Source organism: Mesocricetus auratus, unplaced genomic scaffold, assembly GCF_017639785.1.
Source record: "Mesocricetus auratus isolate SY011 unplaced genomic scaffold, BCM_Maur_2.0 Super-Scaffold_100006, whole genome shotgun sequence".
Taxonomy (NCBI): Eukaryota; Metazoa; Chordata; class Mammalia; order Rodentia; family Cricetidae; genus Mesocricetus; species Mesocricetus auratus.
The window spans coordinates 67,862,991-67,881,973 of NW_024429190.1; the positions used below are offsets into that span (position 1 = coordinate 67,862,991).

General features: G+C 39.6%; 1 protein-coding gene across 4 annotated transcripts in view; it reads left to right on the top strand.

Annotated features, from left to right (window-relative positions):
* The window catches only part of Mthfd2l (methylenetetrahydrofolate dehydrogenase (NADP+ dependent) 2 like), a 93,963-nt gene that overhangs the window by 14,402 nt on the left and 60,578 nt on the right, over window positions 1-18,983 (top strand). For 3 of the 4 annotated variants that reach the window (XM_040747391.1, XM_040747390.1, XM_040747389.1), the window contains exons 2-5: window positions 5,102-5,286; window positions 5,847-5,969; window positions 10,775-10,927; window positions 11,958-12,065. In XM_040747391.1, the coding sequence (XP_040603325.1) occupies window positions 5,102-5,286; window positions 5,847-5,969; window positions 10,775-10,927; window positions 11,958-12,065 (569 nt within the window). Of the gene's footprint in view, window positions 1-1,555; window positions 4,180-5,101; window positions 5,287-5,846; window positions 5,970-10,774; window positions 10,928-11,957; window positions 12,066-18,983 lie in introns of those variants that run through there. The other variant, XM_040747392.1, reaches the window with a different exon arrangement.

Consider the following 18,983-nt stretch of genomic DNA (forward strand, 5'->3'; position numbering starts at 1 on the left):
CACAAGAAACAAAACTAAGTAGAATCAGAACCTGAAAATAAAAACCAGAAACTTAGCAATGAGAAAACTTTAAAAATACTAATCATAAATTATGAAGTTTGTTAAATGTTACAAAAATAATTCCACAGAAATCTGCAATAGATGATCAAGCAGGAAAAGATGTGGTGAGCTCAAGGACAGGTTATCTGAATTTTCCCTTTGGAGACACAAAAGAAAAAATAAAGAAGAAAATTTATTTTTAACCTTATAAGACTTACAGAATACCTCCAAGTGAGCCAAGATGTAAAATATGGAAATCTGGAGACATAAAACTGAAGGGAACAGAAACCTAAAAGAAATGACAGAAAACTTCCTAAATATGGAAATAAATCCTCTAAGTCCAAAGCTCCACATGTAGGTAGGTATGAGGACAGACTTTCTGAAGTAAAAGAAGAATTTGAAAGCAAGAGAACAACAACTCCATCCAAAGGGTTTCTCCATGAAGCCACCAGTAAGATGTGTCAGAGAGGAAGGACCGAAGCTCTATGCACAACCAGAAAATAGCATGATAGTGGTAAATCCTTACTTATTTACTGTCAGTGCAAATGAATTAACCATTTAATAAAAAGGCATGGAGTGCCTGCATGTATAAAAAGCAAGCTTCATTTCATTCTCTCGTTAAGAGACTTACCTTGATTACAAGGATAACATATGGTCTGCAAGTGAGTAGGAAAAAACATTCCAGGCAGTAGAAACATGGTAGTACATAGACAAAATAGACTTTAAGTAAAAAAAAAACACAAAAATTATTAATGAGACTAAATGCTATTGTGTAATTGTGTTAATTTATCAAAAGATAAAACATATGTATTCAACAATGAATCAGAGATAGAGAACAATCCAATAATGGGGAGGGTGTTCAGTAGTGTTCTTTAAAAATGCATCATTCAAATAGAAAATGAAAGGAAACTGCTTTGGATAGTACTTAAACTAAATTAACCTAATAACATATAGAACATTTATAAAGCACAAAAACTTCACACAGGAGGCAAAAGTTATCGACATTGAAAATTAAAACACAGATGAAAGGGTCTGAAGTAAAGCAATGTGGAAAATCCCTCATGTTCATGGGCCAGTGAGTAATATTCAGATGGCCACACTATCCGCAATTATTTATAGAGTCAACACAGTCCCACTAAAATTCTAAATTTATTTCCACGATCTGAAAATTTAATATTAAAATACATACACTTTCTGCAATTGTCTAGAGCCAACGCAAATTCTGCCAAAATTCTAAAGGCAATTTTCCTGGAAGTAGAAATTTCTAAAATTTAAATAGGACCATAAAAACCTTCCTTGAATAGCCAAAAGCAGCCTTAATCTCAAGAACAAAGATAGGAGTATAAGATTACCTAATTTTGATATATAATACTGATCTTTAGTAATCAAATGTAGTAATGCAATGTAATAATGTAAGTAGATATTTAGATCAATTGATGGAATATAAAATATCAGTCATAAATAACCAATGCAGTCAGTAGATTGCATAGCTTTCTAGAATCTTTGAGATAGAACTAAAGACAATCTAAGGAGAAATCCATAGCTATGAATGCTTGAATTAAAACATTGAGATTACCTCAAATTAATAATCTAATGATGTACCTCAAGAACTTAGAAAAACAACAATCCAAACTCCAAGAGCAATAGATGCCAAGAAATAATAATAAAATGAAAACTGAATGGATGATATATGGAATCCACTGAGAAACCCACAGCCAATCCAACAAAAAGAAGGCAAGAAAGAAGATCCAAAGTAGTAAATCTGGAGATGAAAGAGATTACTATAGATTAAAATAATATCTCAATAATCATTAGGGTGTGTTTTCAAAATTTACATTCCAAACAACTACATAACAAAGAAAAAAATTGATGAATTCCTAGATGTATAACTTACCAAAATTAGATCAAGGAGAAGCAAACATATCAAGCAGAACCATAACAACCTCATTAGATTGAGCAGTAATAAAAAATCAACCAAAGTTCAGGATTCACTGCAGTATTCTATCAAACCTTTAAGGGAGAGCTAATACCAATGCTTTCTTGAACCGTTTAATAAAATAGGGAAAAAACACAGCCAGACTCATCCATGAAGCCAAATTTGCACAAAGACACAACAGCATGAAGAAAGAAATTGTAAATCAATTTTCTTGATGAGAAAAGTCACAAAATTTCTGAATAAAACAAGTAAAATGCATTCAAGAACAGATTAAGATGGCATTAAAAAAAGTTGGTTTCATTCCACAGAAGCAAGTTTGTTTCAATATATGCAAATTAACATATATATAAATAATATTATGTGTAGGACTATATTCATATCTTTAGGAAGGGAAACCACATTGTTACTTTAATTAATGCAGAAAAATTCTTTTATACATTTCAATTTCCCTCCATAATAAAACCTTCAATGAAATGGAGATAGAAGGAACCTATATTAACATAGTGAATGTTACAAAAAGAAACCATGTGTAACATACTGAAAATGGAAGAAACCTTTAGTCTTCAAAAATGTGAGATGAAACAAGAATGTCTACTCTCTCAACTATCACTCAGTATAGTGTTCAGAATTTTAGCTAGGGCAATAATATCAAGAGATAGAAGGAATATAAATAGGGAAGGAAGAAGTCAAATTATTCCTTTTTGCAAATATCATTTTATACTTAAAAGGTTCCCCCAGAAACTATTAGAACTCATAAATAATTCTATCAAACTAATAAAGAACAAAATCAATATTTAAAACAGTATCTTTTCTACATACTAGTAGTGAACTTGAAAAAACAGGAATCAGAAAAACCACATTCATAATAGCTTTTTAAAAATCCTCTAAACAAACTGAACCAAGGAAGTGTAAGAACTCCAAATGAAAAGTTGAAACATTGAGGAAAGAATTTGAAGACATTAAAAGATGGAAAACTCTCCCAGGCTCATGTGTTAGCAAAATTAATGCTGTACAAGCAATTATATTAATCAAAAGAGAAATGTCCTTCAATATCTCAATGACAGTGTTCATTGAACTATAAAACCACCGTAAATCCATATGGAAGCACAAGATCTTGAGAATAGCAAGAGCATTTTTTGTGCAAAAATTTTTTATGCTGGAGTCATCACAATGTTATCTCAAATTATATTACTGAGCCTTAGTAACAAAAAGCATGTAGCACAGGCAGAAAAACAGATACATAGATCAGTTGAGTAAAATAGAAGAACACAAAAACACACTAGTATGACCGTCTAATTTTTTGACAAACGTATCAAAAACAAACAAAAATAAAGGGTACTGGTAAAATTAGAATTCCCTGTGTGGATAAATGAAATGAGGTCCACATTTGTCATCCCACATGGAAAAGCAAGTAAAAAAATAATCAAAGACCTTAGTATGAGTTCAGAAACCTTGAAACTTCTAGAGGAAATCACACATGAAAATTTAAGAGGTCAAAATACAAGATTCCCAGGTCAGTTCCAGCTCAATTCCTCCAAGTCCTGTGTCCTAAGTCAATGATGTCTTCAAAAGTAGTGTCTTAGTTTTAAGTTCTAAGAGACAACGATGGGCAGAAATAGCTTGTATTGTGTTTGAAGTCTCTCAAACTCCCCTGATCAACAATTCCAATGAAGACTCCACATGCCTGGTACTAGGGTTTCTCTTAGATAGTGTATGGCCTTGGGGGACATTATCCCTCCAAGTAGTGTAACTTCATTTAAATTATTTATGTATGCATATACTCACACTTATATATTTTAAAGTAAACAGAAAATAATCAACCTTAATGTTTTTTGTACCCCTTCCTCTCTTTCCCTCTGTTTTGCCTTCCTTTCCACTCCCCAACTAAGAATCCTCCTGTTTTGCCTATGTTCCCCTTCAGAGCAACTCTACCCTACAGTGCCCCTCTTCCACTCACCACGATCCTTTTTTACTTTCCCTGTTTCTGTGGCAGGACACATCACCTAAATAAGGCTTGCACAATGCCAACAAGAGCTGATGTGCCAATGTGGATGGGGAAATCTCATGAGGCCCCCACTTTAGATGAAGTCAATTATTGATGGCTGCTAAGAGAAGGAGAATCAGTCTTCTCCATGGATGAGCCACATGATTGGTTACTCAGTCTCCAGTGGATAGCCCTAAATATGTAACACTAAATATACTCAGTAGGTTCTATTTAATTATGCTTACATTTAAATGTAATAATGATGATTAAAGAAGAGGTCATGAATTTGAGAGAGTAGGGGAGCATGGGAGGAGTTGGAGTGGGAGAGAGAGTGGGGTGGAAATGATGTAAATATAGTGTTTATGTATGGAAATTCTCAAAAAAAACTATGAAAACAGTACTTAAAAACCTGGAGTGTTCCAGAAAGGCCCCAAGAGTGATGATAATAATCCAAAGAGCCGCCAAGTGGAATTCTATGAGATTGAAAAGCTTCTACACAGCCAAGGAAGGAATAACCAGAGTGAAGAGACAGCTTACAGAGTGGGAAAAATGCAACCACACTTCAAATTGAGGACAAATACCTAGAATATATGAAATTATTATTGAATCACCCATAAAATAACATAAGGGAAGTGGAATGGGAGCCTTTGGAGTGTCTTATGAAGGCACTAACCTAATTTACAAAGGCTCTGTCCCTGTGGCCCGATCTGTAGAGGTCACAGGGTTCTTGTGCTCACAGATAGCACTAGGGAAACTGGAAATGTTAAACACAAGGGGCTGTTCCTTAGAAGGAAGAGGTGTATGACCTGCTTTCTTCCCAGAAGGCTGGAAATGGATGTGCTAATAGCCTGGTGACCTCGTCTTTGCCTACATGAATCACTATGTACTGTGTGTGCAGTGCCTATGGAGTGTAGAGGAGCAACTGTTTCTCTGGAAATGGAGTTACAGTCAGTTGTGAGACACCGTGTAGATGCTGGGAACTGAATCTCGTCCTTCCTCTGCAAGAGAAACAGATGCTCTTAACCACTGAGCCATCTTACTAACCTCCACAGTTGTTTTGAACATTCCTATATCATACATTTACTCAGTTGGATGTTCCTTATTGGCTTTTTAATATAATCCTTTGTGTTTGTTTCCCACAGACATGAAGCCATTATCATCTCAGGAACTGAAATGGCCAAACAAATTCAAAAAGAAATCCAGCAAGGTGTGGAATCATGGATTGCTCTCGGGAACAGGAGGCCCCACCTCAGTATCCTTTTAGTGGGAGATAACCCAGCAAGCCACACCTACGTCAGGAAGAAGATAAAAGCTGCTTCCGCTGTCGGTGGGTATGCGTGTGAGCTGTAATTGTTACCAAATGTTTCTGTTATCATATAAAGTTACACAATCATGATTGATAATTATCAAATAACACCATCCAAATAACATGTACTATTGTTATTTTTATGTATTATTCCATTACATAAGCTTATATGACTGTCTTACTGTTTTCAGGTCTCTTATAGGATTATTTCAGTGTGATTTCATATTGTATGGGCAAGGCAGTAGGACGCTTTGCTTTTAATGACCCTGGGTTTATTGTACTTGCTTTAACTGAATCAGACTTCTCTGTTTTCCAGCCTCACTTGGTCTCTTCAAATCTACTAAGAGGGGTTTTCACAAGTCAGTGCAAGCTGTCTCCTGGAGCAATAGCCAAACGATGCCTAGGAATCAGGAGAGAATCCCTGTAGTGACCGAGAAACCCCTCCTCCCGGTGATTAGAACACTGACCATCTAGAAGGGCTTTCCTTCCAGTTGGGCAGGATCAGAGGAGACCAGACACACACTGGAGAAGCCAGCTGCCACAGCAAATTGAAGTGACCTTCTTGCATGGCTTTCTTCCAGGTATCTGCAGTGAACTCATTCTAAAGCCAGAGACTGTTTCTCAGGAGGAGCTTTTGGATGTCACTGATCAACTGAACATGGACCCAAGAGTCAGTGGTATCCTAGTTCAGCTACCCCTTCCAGGTGTGTGACGTGAGTTTATGGCTTGGCCAGGAGAAAGGGCACATCATGGCACTGGAGACAGTCTGTAAAGCACATTCAGAAGTCGACCAGCTGTTTTCTTAGTGCTGTAGTAACAGCTCACAGTTTCTTAAAGATTTATACTTACAAGATGAAAAACTGTGACTGGAAAATTTAGGTGTGGCATGTTAATCTCACAGAAACACACCATAGAATGGTCATTCCAGGGGTTGAGGACTCGGGGGGTGTGTATGAGGTACTGGCCAAAGAATTTAAAACTTTGGTTAGATATGACAAAAAAAAACCCTTCTAGAGACCTATTGCACAACATCATGAGATAGTAACATATTGCCACAAAAGCAGATTTACACAATCTTACCACATAGAAGGAAATATATGATGTTGTCATTAGATTGAGGTAGCCGTTACATAAAATATGCACATGCCACATCATATTACATACTATAAATACATATAATCTTCATAATTAAAAATAATTTAGAGTCATTTTCCAAACCATTATATTTTTCTTTGTCAGAGTTTCTAAGCAATTATATTTATTTTGTCCTAACAAAGACAAATTTGTAGCTACATGTTGCCTTTGTGACCAATGTTTACTTGGTGACTTTTTTACTAGTGACCACTAGATGGCACTTGTTATCTATCTGTACCACAGACAAAATGCTTGAGTTCTCTGAGAATAAGAAACAGGTAAGGGGAACCCCAGCCAATGTAAGGGTGGTCCAAGGGACGGTATTTTTCTATATGTGAAGTCAATTATATGTACAGAAGATACAAGTAGTCAGCACCCACTGAACTAAGTCTTTGTTATATGAAAATTTTGTGCTTAATAATTCAGTTTGAATCCTCATGATAATGCTGCAGGGATGACAGCATCATGATGTGTATTTGGTGACAAGAACACAGAGACACATACCTTTCAAGTAACCAAATCTGGATTTAGGCAGACTGAAACCCAATGCTAATATTTTTTCATTATTTTTTATTACATTTTTTAAGAGAAGAGCTTGCTTCACATGTCAATCCCAGCTCCCTTTCCCTCCACTCCTCCAGCACCCCCTCACCATTTCCCCCAGCCTCCCACCCTATCCCCACTCCCTTCCATATAGGGGATATCCAGAGTCTGTCATTTCACTCAGGGCAGGGTCCAGGCACTCCCCCCGAGAGTCCAGTCTGAGAGAGCATCCCTCTTTGTGTTATGGACACATGATGTCCGTTTGTGATGCCAGGGATAAACACTGATGTACTGCCCAGGACCCCATAGGTTGCCCAGGCCTCCTCACTGACTCTCACACTCAGGGGTTCTTGATCAGTCCCATGCTGGCCTCCAGCTGTCAGTCTGGGGTCCAAGAGCTCCCCCTTGTTCAGGTCAGCTGTTTCTAGCCCATTCTTAGCCCATTTGCTCATCACTCCTCTCTCTCTGTCACTGGGTTCCAGGGATTCAGTTCAGTGTTTAGCTATGGGTGTCTGCCTCTGCTTCCATCAGTCACTGGATGGAGGTTCTAGGATGGCATATAAGGCAGTCGGCAAACTCATTATCAGGAATGGGCATTTAAAGTCGTCTCTCCACTATTGCTTAGCTTGCCAGTTGCTGTCATCCTTGTAGATCGCTGGAGGTCTACTACTGCCAGATCTCTCTTCAAAACTATAATGACTCCCTCTATTATAGCATTTCTCATCCTGTTCTCCCCCCTATTATTAACATAAACCAATGCCAATATTTTAACCATTGTTGATACATTTCCAGGAAATCAGTATAAATTAATGGGTAATGTATATATTTGAAGTGTATGCATTCATGTTATACCTTTTAATATTCAGGGAACATTAGAACAGGTTGGTTTTATAATGAAATTGTCTGGACTTGAGTCTTGGTCCTGACATTCACTAGTAGGTAATAATGGTCACCTCTTAGTCTCAGTGTTTCCATCTGGTGAGTGGTGAAGATGCTGCCTGCTTTAGAAGGGATTTCTAACGTTATATAAAATAATCAGCATAAAGGAGGACTTGACACATAATATTACTTTTTTTTTACTCTGAGGTTGTTTAGCACAGAAAAATAGAGAATGTTTGCTAATGGCTGAGGAACAAACACCCTGCAGTGTTTGTTTTGCTATTTAGAGCACATCCTCAGATAAGCATTCTTCTCTGTCATTCTTTTTCTGTTTGCCACTTTTTTTTCCAGTTTAAATTTAGATAAGAAACAAGGCTGCTTCACAAGTCAGTTCCAGGTCCCTCTCCCTTTCCCTCCCCTCCTCCCGTACCCTCCCGCCAACCTCCCCCCCCCTGTTTTCCCCTCATTCCCCCAGAGAGGGTGAGGCCCTCAATGAGGGTGTCCATAGTCTGTCATTTCATATAGGGCAGGGCATAGATCCTTCCCCAAGAGTTCAGGGTGAGAGTGCACCTCTCATTGTTTGATGGGAGTCCAAAGTCCGTGTGTATACTTGAGATGGGTACTGATCTGCTGCTCAAGGCTCAATAGATTACCTAGGCCTCCTCACTGACACCCGCATTCAGGGGGTCTTGATCAGTCCCATGCTGGATTCCCAGGCTGATGCCTTGGATTCAAGAGTTAACCTTTGTCTGGTCAGCTGTTTCTGGGGGTTAAACCAGCCCAGTCTTAATCCCTTTGATCATCAGTCCTCCCTCTCTGATACTGGCTTTCTTGAGTTCAGCTCAGTACTTAACCGAGGGAGTCTGCCTCTTGTTCGATCAGCCACTAAATGAAGTTTCTGTTTCCCAGACTCTCTGGCCATAGGATTGTAGGCTGGCACTCCCCAGATCTATGTCTAAAATCCATATATGAGAGAGTACATGCCATGTTTCTCTTTTTGTGACTGGGTTACCTCACTCAGGATGGTTTCTTCTAGTGTTAAATTCTGATTTATTTTGTGCGTAGAACTCAATCTGATATTATTTGTCACTGTTAAATCTTTTAGAATTAGGTTTTCAGAAAAGACACCAAAGGAATAGTAGGCATAGGAACCAAAAGGAAATTTAAGACAGGTTGAAACAGGAATAGCGATGGGTTAATAGATAGATTATTTGTGTCATGGTCATAACTTTTGCTTTTTGTGACAGTTTTGTATATACCTAAGTTATGATGAAACAAAGAATTCACTAAAATTTGGGTATTTGGGGGTTGATAGCGAGATTGTGTTGTGAAAGGGCTGGCTCCATTGGTTAAATTCTGTGCAAATGTGACAATCTAATTTGGGTCCCTGTCTCCTATGTAAAAAGCTGGGTGTGATGGTGCTTGCCTGTAACACTAGCACTGGGGAGCAGAGGGAGACCCATGAGCTTAGTCACTGGCTTAATTTCCCAAACCTGCAAACTCCTATGCTCTTATTCATTGAGAATCTAGTTCACAAGGTGAGAAAGTGACAGGGCAAAATACCTAAGTGACAGGGCTTCCACACATATGGACACATACACATGAATACAACACACACACACACAGACAAGCATGCATGCACATAGGCATACACACAATACATTAAAAATGAATATCAACAACAACAAATTATTGTTATAAGCTGTGAATTATGGTTAATTCAATTTAAGATTAATTTAAAAACAATAGAGAAGAACCTTTGTGCTGCAAATAATTTCAACATGATTTCTATGATACCATTCTCACAATCTTATAATCTTATTTATCTACTTTAAAATTTTGTAGGTAGCTTTTTAATGAAGTATAAGACAGGAAAAAAGGCAGACAACTGTCCTGTAAGCAGAATGTATTTTTCACTAGATGGCAGCATTGAGCAAGAACCTTTTACAACTATGTTAGCACTTTGTGGGGCTAGTCACTGAGATGATTTGTTTCTTCCAGGGATTTGTTTGTCTCTGTAGCCACTAATGTCTCTCTCCATTCATGCCTGGGTGGAAGCCAACCTAAGAGGGCGTTTTTCTTGTTCAAGTTCATAGACATATCTTCTTTGAGATGACTTCTCAAAACAAAATAAAACAAAACAAAAGCACACACACAAAAATAACAAAATGACTTCAAATTCAGGAATTTCAAACAAAGTCATTTTCTGCTTTTCTTTCCATCTTTTGCTTTTTCCGTTATCATCTGTTTTCTGAGTGTATTCATCTCAAAATGCAGTTTCATGGTGTATATTTTGTTTTAAAGAGTCTTTTTAAAATGCATATGACCAGCACTAAATGGACTCATCGGGTTGCATTTACATATTTACACTCACACGCACACTCACACTCCAGCTGTGTTTCTCCTTCAGTGCGCTGCAGGCAACTGTGACCCTATTTCCTGAACAATCCTCTCTCCTTTTCACGTGGACTTCTAGGAGTTTGCTTTTTCTTTATGTTGTTAGGGACTTAGCCAGAGACTTTAGCAGACTTCCTGTACCACTGGGTAACCTCCAGTGGCTTCCTCTTTTACCCCATTTAATCTACAGAGTTCAGTTTCTTAACAGAAGCCAATTAATAGAAACATCTTGTGGAGAAAAGTGAGCTCAAACCCCCTAACTCTGCAAGCATGTTGAGGCAAAGACCTCTGCCTACTTGTTGCTGTTTCCTCGGGATTGTAAAACTTCAGAAAATTCACTAGTCTAGTCACTGTAATCCCTTAGTAGCCTATGTTCTTGATGCAGCCAATCACAGCTATCACTCAAAAGAATTTTGGTTTATTATTTTGATGGCATAAAAAGAATGATAATTTTGTCTCTTGGAGCTATCTATTATTTATAGTTCCCCAATTTTCATCCGCCAGGCTTCCACATAAGCAAACATTTTAAAGGAGATCAACTGTATTTACTTTTCAGACCATGTGAATGAAAGAACAATATGCAATGGAATTGCCCCCGAAAAAGATGTAGATGGATTTCATATTATCAATATTGGAAGACTGTGCCTTGATCAGCATTCTCTGATACCCGCCACTGCCAGTGCTGTTTGGGAAATAATAAAAAGAGCAGGTTGGTAACGTGGGTCTGTGGGGAACTAGTACCAGCTGCAGGGGACCTTGCTTGGGTAGAGCTACCTCTGTCTACAAGCAACAAAGATGATGAGCATAAAACTGAAGTCTATAAAAATTCTATAAATTTATGAATGTCGCAGAACAAGGCAGAATAAAAGAAAATGAAATACACCAGGCAACTACAGTTATAGCTTATAGTGAGTGAACCTTTCAAATGTGGCCATCTTTTGATGAGAATCTTTCCCAAGTGTAGAATACTTTCCTACTAAGGTAATGTACCAATCATATAAGAACCATGTCTGTTGACTGAGGTTTTTAATGAAAGCACATAGGCTTCTACTGTGCTAGACGCATTCTGTTCTCACAGGTTGGCAGGTGCATTCATGGAGCTCTGTGGCTTTGCCTGTTGCTGATTTTCTTGTCCCCACCATGGTCACTTCTCTTTAGGAAACATCTTTTCCTTTATAATCTGCTGGTTTCTAACTGATAGACAAACTGTCTAAGAGAAAGCAGATTCTAGAGTCCCACACCTGCTGGTCTGTATGTACTTGGATGGACCTCAGTTCCGGTTTCTTCATTTTACCTGTGAAGAACTGATACCCCCGCAGTGCTGACCGTGAGTGTAACACTTCTTTCTGTGAAGTGTGTGAATATTCCACTTCATTATCCCAGTCTCACTAGAAGGCTGATTGCCATTTGTGCTTAATATTGTATGAACTTCTAGCGCAATTAGCAGTTCATGTATTTTAAGACTGCGCACTTCATGTGAAACTCAGCATTTAAAATGACTTTAATGGCAACTTGAGAATTTTTGTGGTTTTTAAATGAGGACATAATGAGAGAGGAAGTGACAAATCCAAGAAGTGTAAAAGGAAATATTTATAAATAATTCAGCAAGGGCATGCTACAGATAGGGTAGAAAATCCAAATTTAATTAAAAGTATTTAAAGAACATTTCAGTTGCCTTTTCATACGTTTAATTTGCTTCTTCTTGTTAGTCATGCTTTTAAACAAACTATTTTTTTAAGGAATTGAAACATTTGGGAAAAACGTGCTTGTCGCAGGAAGATCCAAGAACGTGGGCATGCCGATCGCCATGCTGCTGCACACGGATGGAGAGCATGAGCGCCCTGGAGGTGAGTGACCTGCAGGGCTCTGAGGTCAGAGGTTCCTTCTTATGCCAAGTAAAGACTCCTGACAGAGTGTGTCACGCTGCACACTTGTGGGTTCGTGCGGCTCATCTCACGATGTGAAAGCCCGGAAAGCACATAAAGGAATTGCTGATGTATTAGTTGCTTTCTGACTGCTGTGATGAAACACATGCCCGAAGCAACCTGTGGAAGAGCTTATTCGGGGCTTACAGTTTCAGAGGGCCAGGGTTCACGATGGTGGAATGGAGGTAGCAGGCGGCTGGAGCTAAGCGCTCTGTAACAGTAAGCAGGCGGTCGAAACAGGCCGAGGATGGCAGGAGGCTTTTGAAACCTCAAAGCCCAGTGGCACACATCTTCCAACAGGACCACACCCCCTAATCATTCCCAAACAGTTCCACCAACTGGAGACTAAGCCTCTCATGGCTGTTCTTTCTCAAACCAATGCTGCTGAAAATGTGGGACCCCTTCGGCCCATTTCTTTTGCTTTCTTTCTTCCTATTTCACTTATGGCTGTAAATACATTTTTTTAATCGAATAGCAATACAAACCTTAAGATAAAAACCGCTAGATAAAAGTTCACTACTTCAGAAAATTCTCAAAAATGTTAGAAGTTGAACATTGAGTTGTAAAATGGTTTAGCACACCACAAGCCATCTGGTTATTTCCCTAATAGGAGTGGACCCTGGGGCTTAGGACTCAAAGCTGATTGTCTGGGTTAGACAACTAAGTATTGCTCTGCAGTAAGAGTGACGACTCACTACGAAAGCCCAGTAAGTTGTGAAGGTGTCTGGGAAACGCACCACATTGTCCAGGTGCCTGCTGGCTCACCACCCTCCTAGGACCTCGGCGTTTTCAGCTGTCCCATAGTTGGGTGCTGAGCAGATCCACAATGAAGACTGGTGACCCGATAGGAGGGACATTTTACAAAGGACAAGGGGCACTGTTCACCGTGTCTGAGCCAATGCTGTGGCAGGGGACAAGATGTTACCCAGACCAAGTTCATGGTTTCAGTAGAAATGGCTGTTGGTCTGTGTGCGCCATGGATGTTCACTGGGACCTTCACTGATCATCTTTTCTAATTACTGCATTTTGCCTTATTTTCTATGCTGTAAGCACAGCATAGAGGGGGGCTACTTTTGTTAAATGCCAACACATGTACACACTCATACATAGATATACAGAGATTTCTACAAATTTATTACCAATCCTGTTGAAGCCCAGCTCCCTGAGTTCAGTTTTGCTTGTTTGCTTTTTAGCAGGTCCTTTTTAGGGTCTTCACTATGATAATATATATGAAGGGATTTTCAAAACACAAAGTCCTTCCATGCTCCTCACTGACCCCCCAACCCACCCCCTACCCACCCACTCCCCAAGGATAGTGAGGCCTTCCACAGGGCATCATCAATGGGAAGATGGGAGTTTGAGGGAATGGGGGGATTGAGATATAAAATAAGATTATTTCTAAAATAAAAAATAAAAAACAAAACAAAACACAAAGTCCTATGGACTTGCCTAAAGCAATGGCCAGACATGGTGGCACACACCTTTAGTCCCATCTCTCAAAGCAGAGGCAGGCAGACCCCCCTAAGTTCAAGGTCAGCTTGGTCTACGTAATGAGTTCTAGGCCAGACAGAGCTACTTAATGAGACACTGTCTCAAAAAAAAAAAAAGATGGGGATGGCTTTTGACTATTATTTTCTGTTCTAAGAGTCTAACTGTCATAAGAAACCAATGCGTGTGTATGGATCAGAGTGAGTCGGACTCAGTGGTGACTCCAGGCACTTGTGAGTGCACCCATCTTCCAAGGCATTAGTCCTGGCTTCACTCTTCCCTTCCAGATCCCTGCTTCACTCTTCCCTTCCAGATCCCTCTTTTGTTTAACCGTTCTCTCAGCTGCAGAATATTGGTTCCTCTGGCCTTCGTGTAGTAGTTTTATGTTAATGCAGGTAAAACAGCAGACATTTTACAAGAATTACTCTTTTTGTGGAAAATTTTGATCAAGAGCAAGTCTTTTATTTTCAACTGTCAGTTTTCTTGTCTCATTAGTGACCCACCAACTGTCATTATGGGCCCCATGTTTTGATGAGCACTGTCTAGCCAGTTTTCAGCAATTTTGGTTGAATTAATTACTGTTACCATTTTAGAGACAAAGCCGGTAAGGCTTTTGAGGGTTTCGAGGAAGTGAAAGCCCCAGGACTGGGAGGTGGGGGTTGAGCATCTGCCATGGTTAGGTGCATTGGTCAAGATACAGACTCATTGCCGATCCTGTGCGCTTCAACAGGCGACTGCCCCTTGTAGACTTTACTTTTCTAGTCTGTAGGAAATGCATAGCATTGGTATCTCTCTTACTTAGCTATTGTGAAAATTCAATGAAGTAGAGGTTTTTACAAAGCACTAGTTACAATGTGTTGGAGATGTTACTGCCTGGCACACAGTAGGTTAAATGAGTTACTACATGTTGCCATCACAGCTGTTGTTGTTTCAATTATTTTTAAGTTAATAATCTGTTACACACCACTTACATGTTTCCAGGAAAGTGCCCTGAGGTTAATAATGATTTTTCCTTGGCTTTAATTTGAAATTTAGTTCCTTTTCCTGTTGAGCTTTATTTTTGCTTTTAAATCATATTTACTTTTGTTTATGAAGGCTTACAAAGCCATGATTAGGTATTTGTTACCATAATACTCTAGCACTGCTTGACAACATGCTTTTTCTTGTAGACTTCAGTGTGTTACATGCTAATTTCGTGTCACATTTCAATTATGAGTTATTGATAAACTACCTTAGAAAATCTGTCCCCTTTTAATGCAGTTTTAGACTATATAATACTATGCTATAAATAATGCCTTACATATTTTAGCATATGTGGTTATTTATAGATACATACATATGTAGTAAAATATCAAAATAAATGCAAATTGATGGTGGTAATGATTTTTAAGGAAAGAATTATGAGGTTAAAACTGATTACTTAGAAAACATTTAAAATTTTCTTCAATAAAATTTCTCCCCCTTAGTGAATACTAAAATGGAATACATGTAGAATGGGTTATAATGTTGCTTACAAACTGGTTGATTAAATTTACCCTTATTATAGTGGCACCTTCCGTTATAATTACTGTGTCTAAAAGGTAACATATTGTACTAAAAATGATATTGAAGGTTTGCCACATGGGTGGTGTCTAATTACATACACATTTAGTACGATCATGGTGACATATATTATTAATATAATGAACTGTGGCAAGCAGCTTACTGAATATTTGGAGTCTGTGGGAAAGTTAATGTTTGGATGTCTTTGCCTGGCAGAGCAGTAATTACATGCATTGTTAACTAATGAAGATAATGAAGGTGGATTAACTGCAAATTCATATCTAAAGAACTTGCTCTAATGACACAATGTTGAGTATTTGGCTCACACTGTGTATTGTTTTGCTAGGAGACACTCAGAGCCTAATAATTCATTTTTTAATCTCAAAGACAAAAATAGTTTCACTAAAAGGCAAAGGCAGCCATACTGTCATTTAGTTTAATGTGTGTTCCCTGCTCACTTTAAGTTTTGATATCAAGAGCATGAAGCTCCATCATGATCTTGACCTCCCTTGCTCATATATTCTCTCCTTCCTCTCTTTGACTGGATACTGTGGTGCTTGGTTATGGATTTCTGTGTCTGGTTCCATCAATTACTGGATGAAGGCTCTATGATGATAGTTTGGGTAGTAGCCAGTCTGAATACAGGGGAAGACCATTTTAGGCATCCTCTCCACTATTGCTAGAAGTCTTATCTGGGGTCATCCTTGAGGATTCTTGGACTATCAGAGGGGCTCTGGCAGTAGGACCACGATATAAATCTGGTACATGAGCTGACTTGTTGGAGCCCATTCCCTATGGTAGGAAGCCATGCTCAGCCTTAATACATGGGACAGGGGCCTGGGCCTGGCCCAACCTATTGTGTCAGACTGTATTGACTCCTCAGGAGAGCCCTTACCAGTGAGGGGGAGTGAACTTGGGGTAGACTGGGAAGGAGTCGAGGTGGGGTGGGAGTGAGAACTGTTTGGAATATAAAATGAAATTTAAAAGAATGAATACAACACACACACACACACACACACACACACACACACACACACACACCAAAGAGCACACATTTTGGATATTTGTAAGAAAAATCTTTTAGTTTACTAGGGGCTTGACACATTCAAGATAGAGAATGTGAGTAAGTAAATCTCTAAGTGCAAAGACTAAACCATTGCCACCTCACCTCAAAGGCTGCACTCCCTAAACCCCAGCATTGCGCAGAAGCAGGGATGGGGCCACAGTCCCTGCAAGGGTTGTGGAGGAGGTCAGCCACCACAGAGGTCCTTACTGGAGAGACTGACTCTCTCCTCCTTGACAGTCTTGGTGGAAGCCAGTGATAAAGGGTACATAGCATGAGAGTATAGGAATTTATCAACATTCAGTGAAAAGCAAACATGCTGCTACTTAGGGCAGCCCAGGTTTGGGTAAAGTGACATCACCAGATAATAGTAAAAAGTTGCTTCTTGTGAAACAGCAATTCCTACAATGTTTAAGGACCATTGTGACTATTGAGATGCTATAGAGCATTCCCTTTTTTCCCAGATATAACTTTTTATTGATTCTTTGTTGATTTCACGTAGTGCATCTCAATCCCACTCATCTTCTTCTTCCTTCCCATCCACCCTCTACCCTTGCAGTTGCTCTGCTCCTAGGATAAAACAAAATAATAATTAAAAGAAAAGACATAAAAAGAAAAGAAAAATCTCGTTGTGGAAGCTGTAGTGTGACACAGTCACACCGCCCTTTAGACTATTCATTGCACTTGAGGTCTCTGGGTTTTGCTACATCATCAATACTGGGCCCTCACTGGGGCTCCTCTTGGATATCCTGTTGTTGTTCTGTGTCAGGGAGATCCTGTAACTTTGTGTCTGAAGGACCAGCCCCTTCTAGTGGAGAGCTGTCCCTGAAATCACTAGAGCCAGAGAACTGGCCCTGCCTCTCACCAGCTGCAGCACAGGGCAGAGTGGCCCCTACACCTTGACCAGGCAGCACAGTAGAGCTATCCTGGTGGTTTAGGTGTGGGCAAGCCAACCTTGAGGACACGGGGTCAGGAGGCTTGCCTCACCCCTTGCTACTTACTACATAGGGTGAGCTAGCCATGACAGTACAGGAGAACTCATCTTGGTGTTGAGAATAAAGGAGAGCTGACAGACTGACCTGCACAGCAACCACCTAGACCAAGAACCAGAGCTATGAATTGGCCATCCCATCATCCATACCATGTAGGGTACGTATGCTTTTGACTTGTAGCAACAGAAGAAACTTCAGATTCATCTTTGGAAGGTGTGTGTTCTCCAAGCACTGACCACATGGCATCCAACATTTACAGTCAGCCTGACCTGCTACTGTGTTTCTTCATTCTTTGAGGTCTCCTTTGTTTGTTTGTTTTTGAGTTTTCAAGACAGGGTTTTTGTGTAGCCCCGGCTGTCCAGGAGCTCACTCTGTAAACTAGACTAGCCTCGAACTCAGAGATCTTCCTGCCTCTGTCTCCAGATTGCTAGGATTAAGAAGCATGCACCACCACTGCCAGGCTTAAGTGGAAATCCACAGACATTTTTGTTAGCCCACTGTGTCAGTTAGGGAACACTTTGTAGTCCCTCACTGAAGGAATCCAGTACATGAACTCAAACAGGGCAGGAACCTGGAGACAGAACTGATGCAGAGGTCATGGAGGGGTACTGCTCACTGACTTGCTCATCATGGCTTGTTCAGTCTGCTTTCTTATAGAGTCCAGGATCATCAGCCCAGGGATGGTACCACCCCACAATGGGCTGGCCCCTCCCAAGAAAATATCCTACAGACTTGCCTACAGCTTGGTCTCATGGAGGTTCCCTCCTTTCAGATAACCCTAGCATGTGTCAAGTTAACATAAAATTAGCCCACATATTCAGTGTCTTCTCATTATGAGAATTTACTCCAGTTTTCAAAACACGTATTTTTGTCAGGCTGAGAACATTGTTTTCTACCTCCAGGAGGCAGTTACGAGTAGTAGATGCTTGAGACAGTGCAATGGGAGGTGAGTGTCATGTGTGATTAACCTCTGCCCTGTAGCAGGTGGGGCCAAGCTCCCTTAGGTTTCAAAGAGCCAAATAGAAACACCTAGGAATGTAGAAGTTATGCGAAACCACATATCATAGGACTGAAACTCTTAGTCCTGTTGGTCCTGAGTAGAGTAGGAAATGTATAGCCTCTGTTGAGGAACCATGGCCAAACTGGGGAGAGGGGATGACAGATATTTGTTTCTGCCAGTATCAAATTTTGTGAACTTCTGCATTATTCTGGCTTTATTAATTTAGAATTCTGAGTTTGGGTAGTTGATGTATTAGAAAAAATCAAATGATGTTTCTTGTCTCACTTTCTCAGTTGACTAATAGGAGTAGTGTTTTAGTGTCAGTGGCATCTAACTTCAGCTAGCTAGTGTCTAGAAAGCATTTAGTTGGGAAATAGGCATTCTTATTGGACAACAGGGATTAGTGTTCCCTGGGGAGTAACATTAAACCAATTTAAATTATAAACAGGACTGGCAAATTGGCTCAGGAGTAAGTCACTTGCTGCCAAGTCAACAACCTGAGTTTGATCCCTAGTGGAAGATGAGAGTCAACTTCTGAAAGTTGTCCTCTGACCGCCACATACATGCTGTGGGACATCCCAAGCCCTACCTGCCCTACCACACAAAGTAAATAAATGTAAATGTTAAAGGTAAAAAAAGAAAACAAAATTAAAAAATAATTCTATCCCCTTCATTTTCTCTTTTATTCATGCCCTGAGAATACCATGTATTACCTGTATGGTTGACACAAAGCCTCTTGTCTCTAATCTCTATGT